Genomic DNA, 9143 nt, shown 5'->3' with positions numbered 1-9143 from the left:
ATGTTTTTTGACTTTGAGCCTTACTAAAATAAAGCTCCAGTCTATGCTTTGCGTCTGATTCCAAGATAGCTACAGGTGTCTTTTGGTGACGTCACGGTTGTTGCGTACGGCAGATTTGAAAAGAAGCTGTTTTTGGTACAAAGAATGTAAAAATAGTAGCTTGAGGTTGAGGCTATCTCTTTGCGTATGTGCATGGCAATCCTTGCCTGCAATGTCCATATAGACAGAGAGAATGCTAGCAACCAACGATGGAATTAATCGCTGGCAATATTAATACTCGTAGCAAATCTGACTACATAAGGTAACTAAATCTTATTTATGATACAATGAATGTCATTGTTGCATTCAAATATATGCCATCCATTCTTGAGTATTTCAGAGGCTCTCTCAGCCTCGCGTCCTGACGATAATCATTTCTGTACAGTAGAGACCACATAATGCGCTGCTTGCAAAGACTTCGCAGCACAGCCCTAACCTATACAAACTACTGCACATAGCCATTCACAATGGCCCTAAGCAACTGATGCGCGACGGCGGTGGGCGGTGGAACCCTCAGTTTCCCTTCAGCAAAGTGTGGAGGTGCCGGTTCTCCCATAGGAATCGCCCGGAGGTTCAACGCCTCCTCAACTTCGGCCAAGTCAAACCACTTCGCATCTCCCAGCTCTTTGTCGTGGTAGGTAATTTCCTCCGCTCCGGGGAGAGCTTGTGCAATCGCGCCAATCATCAGACTCGACGGGTATGGCCATTGTTGCGTGCTGTGGATGACGACGCGACCGATGCGAACTCCGGTCTCCTCGTAAACTTCGCGCCGTGTAGCTTCTTCGGCCGACTCGCCTGGCTCGCAGAATCCGGCCAAGGTACTGTACCACCATGGTTGCCAACGGTTGTTGTGGCCAAGCAGGGTCCGCTTCCCATCGTTGGACACGACTGCGACAATGATGGATGCATCCGTACGAGGGAATGAAACGTTGGAGATGGTGTTTCTCGCTGCACATGGCGGGCGCTCCACCGCGGCCGATCCAGCAGCTGCTGACGCCAGGTCCTTCGGAGGACAGGCTCTCTTGAAGCCGGCCTGGACCGAAAGGGTCGGTTGCCCACACTGTGAGCAGAACGGATTGCGGTTGTTCCAGTCGATGACAGCTCGTCCCATCGCAAAGATGGCAGCTACCAAAGTCAGCATACAAAGTCCAAGATAAATTCCGTGAGAAGTCGGTGGTATATGCCCATCACTGTATGGATTTATTACCTTCTTCCGGGGAGAATTTCATGTGCGAACGACCATGGAAGAATTTCAGCCCTTTCGCCTCCAGAGCGGAGATCACCGACTCTGCCTGTTCCTTAATAGTCCCCTTCGGAGTGACATCCAGGGCAAAGTACGGCGCACCAGAGTACGACTTGTACGTGATGCCGTTTTTCTGTCTTTCGTCCAGCCCAAGCAGGACCAGCAACGGTCTCGTGATAGTCGAATTGTATTCCTCAATCAGCTGGGCTTCACTGCCCCGGAATGGATCATTGCCGACCAGAGGCGCCACATCCTTGTAGGAGACGAATGCAAGTTTGGACTCGTCCTTGACGAGTGGTCCATTGTTCTGAAACAGCAGAAACGACGTGGAAGGGTGCTTCACTGCCGCATTCAGGAACGTATGGTCACCCCGAAGGAACCCAACTCGATTGAACGGCAGCCCTGTTATTCAGGACATGGTTAGAAGGATGCAAGTCCGAAGTCAACGAGCTGTGTTTTACCAGCAAAATAATTCGTCACCTCCTTCCCGAATTTGCGACTCAACATATCGTCGTCGAATGCCATTTCCCCAGGTCCACTGCACGTGGCGCTCTTCAATAAACAGACACCGTTTATATAGTCGCTGTCACGCGGAGGATTCGACTTAGAAGGCGATCAAAGCGGCGGAGATCTTTCCAATGAACGGTTGACACGAGGCGCAAGGGAAGGATTCTTGCAGTACTAGTGCACTTGGAAGCAAATGGGGACCAGCGATCTAAAGTACTCTGCATACGAATCCCGCATTGCGATGGTTAAACCCCGAAAAAGACCTGTCCATCTCCACTTTCCTGTCACAGACATGCTATTCGACGAATGAAGTGAAGCAGAAGGTGAGGAGAAAAACGCGCGTCCGGATGCAGGCGTCACGAAAGCGGCTCCACGCGCGGGGGATCTGGGATCGAGGCTGGATCCTACGCTGTCGATCACGCCTGATGAGGAGAATCGGCAAGATCGGCCAAATCGGCATTTTTGTTCTCCTCTCCTCATTCTCCGCACATGCCGAATCGGGCTGTGGGCGGCTTCCGGGCCGACCCGGATGTCTCCCGAAGCCGAAGAATGGCGATGTTGAAACGCCTCGATATGGAGTCTTCTCTGCTGTAGAATTAATGGAGTCACGTCATAACTTACGTTTCGGGGCTTCACACTGAATTACGTGTTTTGTGGCTGTCCTATATTATGATTGGGTACTACTTCACTAATGTCTGTGTTCGTCATTTTTATATATCCGTGCACCAGTACTTCTGCACCAACAAACACGAGGCGAGCTTTGAGCAGATCAGAGGTAGGCAATATATATGATAATTAGATATATTGATAAAATAATTATTGCATCCAAGAGACTTTCATGTCTAAATTCCCTCGCGACTCGAACAATCAGCTCTCCGCCTTTCTGGCCGGTACAGATTACAATAAACATACCTCCTGAAGTCTTGTTATTGGCCGTAATATCAAACATCCATACATCGCGTGGAATTTAACTTCTGTCATGTACGCCAGGTGGAACCGACGTCACGTCTGTCAAACTGAGGACCCTGGAGGACGAAGTCAAACTCATACTTAATCTGCGGTACTAATCTCATGATGGACTAAAAATTCACCAAATCACTAAAATCGATGTCATCTTACCAAATGAATGTGGAAAACGTACCCATTAACTGATCTCACTATAGAAAGGTAGAAATCCCATTTGGTTGGTCTGGATATCATAATCTCCCATCCAGCTTGGTGGTTGGGCAACGCCTAATCGCCTGTGGATTGTGGCTGACGGCTTTCCTATCTTAGTACCACTTAGCCTCCCCTCTTGCACTGTAGTTGAGATTAAGTTGAGTACAAACCTTATCCGTACCCCGATGGTATGTTATAGTGATAGCATTGTGGGCATGAAGGTAGGGAAAACATCATATTACGGGCTATAAAGATTAAGCAACTGTAGTTATCGCGCTTCTTATTTATTATAATGACCTTATTTAGATAGATATTCGTAGCTGTTGTATACTACCTGCGGTTATGGATGGTGACTTGTACGAATAAATTCAGCTGCTTGATGCTTTTCTTTTAACTTGTCTTCATATAAATATCAACTCGTTCACCCTTATTAATCTTGTTATCATATTTTCTGCCGTGAATTACAAAAGCCTTGAGCATGAGAACCTGGATCTGGAAATATAGCATCTCGAAGAGTATTAATCCTACACTCTGCGTCGACTCAAACACACGTACGAACGCATGTCACGGAGAATCTTGGACACAAAACAGGCTTGTGCTGCTGGCCCAATGTCTGACGTTTTCTCAGCCACGATTATAGCCTTCTGTCCATTCGGCACACTCTACAAGTGCGCGTGAGAGGAACCGATAATCTATAACTGGTGTTACTTATGTCTCCCCAAGTATGACACTATCTGAAACAATCACAATCAGCCCAGAAAGTCCAACCTATCCATGCCGAAGCCCAGGTCGGGAAAGTCGGGTTCGGCGGAATCGAAGAGGCCATCCCACAGAGACAAGCTGGTGGAATCCGGCGGTCCCGTCGGAAGAGGCGGAGCAACGTCTGCCGCGAAGAAATGGTCTGGCGGTGTCGGCCTGGCGGTTTCTGAGGGGAGAACATCCGTCTTCAGTGTCTCTTTATACGTGTCGTACAACATGCTGATCAGTTCACAACTCCGCTTGGCCGCCACGCTCCAGGGCTCCATCTTGCGGAGCAAGTCGATAGATTTCTGGACCTGTTGGTTCCAATCATCGACATGATGACTCTCGTCTTTAAATGAATACAGACAGAGCAATGGGATGATGCTGGCCTGGAAGAGGTACCAGACTGCCGGCCAGCCGGAGAACTGGTTTTCGGACCATTCGGAGCCAATGCACTCGATGGCATTTCGCGCCAATGATTGGCATTTTCTCACGCAGACCTTCTGGTCCGCGTCAAGATCTTGAAATGCAACACGTCGAAGGACAGCATCTAGAAGAATAGGCCGGTGGAGGATGATCCGGAGGTTTTGATACCGCCATTTAGATGATGCCCGGGGTTGTACGAGCCACGTGGGGCAGGGATTCGGGGGCTCGCAAGAAGGAAGGCAAGCTTTCGTGCCAGCAGACAAGGTGGGCATCGAGCGTCAACATTTCGGAGAAGGATAGGAGCGGAGACGAGACGAGACGCTCTTGGATGCGACTGGCCAGCCTGGAGAATTCGATGTCGGCGATGAGCATTGAATAAACCGTCGGTCCGGACACCACTTCTCCCGTCTATATATTCCCCACGTTAGATCCGTCGATATATGATCTAAGTATCGGAATAGAGGAATGTCATTACCTTGTCGTCGATGTTCCTGGGAAGGTTCACTGCAAAGTCGAAAATAGGCCTGTTCGAGATACGACCGAAAGTGGTCGTCTCATTGGTATCCAACACCACCAAGCTCCACCATATGCGTCGTCTGAGCTCTCTTTGCTTCGCATTCGGTGTCCCTTCTCCGCCAGGGAGCTCTCTGTGGAGCCCAAGCGCGTACGCCATTCGGAAGACAGCTCCCAGAATGGCCGAAGCCATATTGGGTCGGTTGCGATAGTGCAGATACCAACCTGCTATCAGGATGAGTGCCTGCAATGTCTCGAGATGGCCGCTGCCAAAACTGTCGAAGCCAATGTAGGACTTGGCGACGTTGTAGTAGTAGATATCGTCGTCCGAGTCGGACGTTGTCGCGGCGATCGTCCCGAGGGCGAAAACCATGTTCAGCAGCGCGAACCATGCTGGGTCCTGACTCTTTCCTGACTCAAAGGTCGCGCGAAACTCAGCTTCGTCGAGAATTGGAGTGACGGGATGAACATGCGTGAAGTAATTGTCGATCAATTCTCGATGATCTCGAGCAACACGAAGCGGAACATTTGACGACCGAGATGGTTGCGTCAGGGACGGCACTCCAGCGCCTCCTTTAATACTCTCCTGCCGAGAGAATATCGTATCAGGGGCGATCTTCAACAGGACTCGAAGACCAGCTGCGGCGGAGGATGCACCCAAGTAAGAAGAACCGCGGTCCCGCCGTAGGGACAGGGAATTGACGTCGTCGGCCACGGCCACTGCTTCAGTTCCAGCTAAGCTGTTGACGGGTTCATCGTATTCGAACGTCCCGGACCGGCCATCGTTGGAGAAGTCAGGCAAGTCCGATGGATTGCTCGCCTGCGCGCTCTGCTGAGGAGATGGATTGCTCTGACTGCCCGGCGGAAAGGGACTGGTTTGCCATCGCGACGACTGGAGTAGATCAATCAACGCATCACGGGTCAGAGGTGCCAGGGAGTCCAAATCAGTGCAAGGAAGAGACGATCGAGGATGCTGGTGGCGCGGTCTAGCCGCAGACGCAGCGCATCGAACGACTTGCGCGTCAGGTTCTGTCTCTTTGTCTGCTGGGCGTAGAAACACCGCTCGGGATGCTTGTACCACTTGCAGTAGTGGCAGGGCAGCTTGCCATCGCACCGCACTTTGCGTCGCTTGCAGTCCGTACACGCTTGTTTGATCTTGGGCAGCACGCGCGCCTTGGCAGCTCCGTCTGGTGATGAGTTCTCAACCATCGCATCGCGCATGCTCTAAAGACCGATAGGTTGATGGTATCCCAGACCGGTGCGTTAAACGACTGCTGCTGCTGATCCGATTATTGACTTGCCTTGGGCAATTCGTATAGAGCGGAAGTGACAAAGTGGCCAAATCGAGAAAACCACGGGGGATAGGGCAACCAGCAAACTGACGAATAGGAAGCAAGCTCCTACTGGATCCTTAGCTCGTTCTTTTTAGATTAAAATTAAATTCTCGGTCGAATCTCCGGCGTTACGAAGCGATTAAGTTACGATTTACTGCTTTATCGGGTTGCACTCCGGACTCCGAACCATTTTGTATTGATCCCACCTCGAAAGTCCATATTGTCATCTTTGAATTCTAGTCCAACATGCCGCAGAGGGTGGCAAATATTTGTGTACGTCGAGGAGTCATTTTCCCGCGAGCAGCAGCTGTGATGTTAAGTCAACAGTTCCTTACTAGAAAGGCCGCTGCATCCATTCTGCATCGTAGTTACTGTCCATCCATGCACGCTTTGATGAGGACATAGTCTGTTGCAAAATACGAAGTCCTGTTCTCTTCGCTTTCCAGGAATTTTACATGAGTTCGTCCTCAAATCCAGATTCAGTAAGACTGATACGCTGGAAATGGATGCCGCTCACATGGCGGAGTCACGCAGACAGAAATCGTCGACTGCGTCTTGTAGCACAGTCGACGATAGCGCCGTTGCGATTACCCCGCACAGAATGTTCACTGTTAGCTTCATCGATAATGCTTTAGCTTCGGTCTTGTATCCACTACTGAGAGATAGCCCCAGACAGGTCCCTGTTAGATGGTAGCTAGTCTTGTCATCTTGAATCTGCACCAATCCTCTTTGACGGCCAGTCTTCACAACTTTGATCCATGAGACGCTGAAACACTGGCGAGTCGCCTAGCGAGCTGCATTAATTTAATTCAACTTCTGTCTCTCGGAAAAGCGAGCTGTCTTCCGATCACGTGGACGGCGCTGTCCTCTCCGTGTTCGCTGCCATGGCATTCAGTTCATTTGATTAGCTGAGGTTCTTCGACTACAAAGGCGCTCCTTCACTGATAGAATAATGCTCGCTGCATTGTATTTTGTAGCAGGGTCCAACTGGTTCGAGGTGCTCCGTCATGCAACTCGCTATCAGCGCAGGAAATATATATTTAGCAGTTCGGACAGAACGGAAACATTACTCAGACGTAACAAGGATTAAGTCGACAGTCATTTAATAGCACGATGTTCATCACTCGCCTTGCAGTGTTTCGAATGTATAGCCTTTGAACTTCCGCGGAGGAACACCCTCCTCGAACATGTGGTCCAATTCCTCAAACGTCCGGTTTTTGGTCTCCGGCAGCCGAAAGAAGCACCAGATCGTAGCGAGGATGCTCAGCCCGCCAAAGAAGAATCCTGTCTTGCCTCTCCAGTTGCCCGAGGACGCATTGATCATGTAGGGGAAAATGATCGTGGTGATAATCTGAAAGACGGATCCGATCCCCTCCGCCAGAGCCACCGTGTGCGATCGCAGACGGGCAGCTCCGACTTCTGCAAGGATGGCAAAGGCGACAGGGCCAATCGTGCCTTGGTAGACCAGCGTCAGCAGATCCAAGAACACCGCTTGGGTCCAGGTGTAGGCGGGGTGGGAGGTATAGTTTGGAAGACAGTCCAAGATGCCGATAAGCAAGAGACAGAGAGCCATGATGCCCACGCCGCCCATGTAGATCCTCCGTCGGCCGGTCAGCGACATGAGAAACCACGAACCGCAGGTGGCAACAAAACCAATCGCCGTGTTTCCCAGTCCCATGTCGAACGAGGCCGCGACTGGCATGCCGGCCAGTTCGAAGAAGTATGTCGCATAGCCGATGAGAGAGATGCCCGTCACAACCTGCCAGACCTGGACCATGACGGCAACCTCAGTGCGAATGCGATTGCTGCCGCGGAAGCACTCGACGAAAGTGACGCCCTTCTGGACTTCCATCTCATGCAGGAGCGTTGACTGGATCATCGCCAGCGTTGCCTGGATGTCAGCCTTCGGAGAATCAACGGCCAACCGGCGGAGAGACGCTTCGGCCTCTTTTATCCGACCCTGCTTGGCGAGCCACCAGGGCGATTCAGGCGCGAAGGCGATGGCCAGGGCAAGGAAGGGAATCCACGTCCACTGGACCGCAAAGGGGATGCGGTATGCCCACTGGTCTGTCCGGGTCGACACGCCCTGCCCAACGCCGGCCGCGATGAATTGGCCGATGACATAGGCCAGGTTGATGGAAGCATTGAGGATACCGCGAAGACAAACTGGACACACCTCCGACGCGTATGTCGGGGCCAGCACGACGTAGGTGCCGTACAGCAGACCCGCCAGGAATTCTCCCGCCGCAAGGACATGGATGTTGGGCGCGAACATCTGCAGAAAAATGAAGGATGTTGTGCAGAATAGTGACACGGCAAAGACCTTTCTCCGTCCCCATCGCTCCATGAGATGGGAGGCAAACAGCGCCCCGAGACACTGGCCGACGGGCGTGCCCATGCCGAGCACGTTCTGCCATTTGGCGGAGATCTCATAGCCAATTTCAGGGCCGTAGTACTGGCCGTATTTCTGCGTGAAGGCAGGCAGCGCGTACAAGGAGAAGATAATTCCTGAATCGTAGCCTACCATGACGAGCGCCCAGCAGAAGATGGACGCCCAGAAGATGGCCTTGGGGTAGAGCTTGATCGCCTCGATCGTGCCCATCGAGTGCTCCCGTTCAGTCGCCAGCTTGGACTGTTCATGGAAAAGGATATTGTCTTTCTTCACGTCTGCAGCCATTTTGGACTCACCAGCGCTGTCGGTCGTGTTCCCCGACGTGGTTATCTGGCTCTGAAAACGCAAAATATGAGAATGATTTTAATGTCAATAGAGAGAAGCTCTGGATGGAGGATTTCTCCGTCTGAAAAATGTGTTCCCAAGCTATCGATTAAGTATTACTGCCGGTTCAGGCCCTGATAAGCTTCCTGCATACAGGCCGCCAATTTCATAGGGTCAGCTTGTGCCAGGCCGACGCAGAATGCCCCCGTGGGGAGTTGCCTCCGGCATAGAGGAATTCAGATTTGGAAGCTTTGAAATCTCCTATCTTGTGCGATCGATAACTATCCAGTTAGCGGCATTCAACTTGCGTCGCGCCAACTGTGTCGGGCAGTTGCTCGTCCAAGAGACTGATAGCCCAAGATATGATTCGACTAGCAGGGCTTGCGCCAATGCAACCACTTAACTGTCGACCAGTCTATGGGTAATTCCGATGATTTGGACTTTCAAATTCACTGAGTCAGTATGA

At 51.3% G+C, this 9143-nt stretch overlaps 3 protein-coding genes across 3 annotated transcripts; all 3 read right to left on the bottom strand.

Annotated features, from left to right (window-relative positions):
- Positions 1–484: 484 nt before the first annotated feature.
- On the bottom strand, positions 485–1789 carry T310_5785 (uncharacterized protein; the record flags this gene model as incomplete). The annotated part of the gene is made up of 3 exons (XM_013471374.1): positions 485–1164; positions 1247–1684; positions 1744–1789. 3 exons carry the CDS (start codon positions 1787–1789, stop codon positions 485–487), a joined length of 1164 nt encoding a protein of 387 aa, XP_013326828.1.
- A 1907-nt stretch (positions 1790–3696) lies between these two features.
- On the bottom strand, positions 3697–5848 carry T310_5784 (clr-2; the record flags this gene model as incomplete). The annotated part of the gene is made up of 4 exons (XM_013471373.1): positions 3697–4238; positions 4312–4522; positions 4590–5698; positions 5770–5848. 4 exons carry the CDS (start codon positions 5846–5848, stop codon positions 3697–3699), a joined length of 1941 nt encoding a protein of 646 aa, XP_013326827.1.
- A 1233-nt stretch (positions 5849–7081) lies between these two features.
- On the bottom strand, positions 7082–8638 carry T310_5783 (Maltose permease; the record flags this gene model as incomplete). Its single annotated transcript, XM_013471372.1, has 1 exon — positions 7082–8638. One exon carries the CDS (start codon positions 8636–8638, stop codon positions 7082–7084), a length of 1557 nt encoding a protein of 518 aa, XP_013326826.1.
- Between the last annotated feature and the right edge of the window lie 505 nt (positions 8639–9143).

Source organism: Rasamsonia emersonii (assembly GCF_000968595.1).
Source record: "Rasamsonia emersonii CBS 393.64 chromosome Unknown ctg1118621760326, whole genome shotgun sequence".
Classification (NCBI taxonomy): domain Eukaryota; kingdom Fungi; phylum Ascomycota; class Eurotiomycetes; order Eurotiales; family Trichocomaceae; genus Rasamsonia; species Rasamsonia emersonii.
Note: the sequence above shows the minus strand (reverse complement) of the source record. Positions and strands in the feature narration are given on the sequence as shown.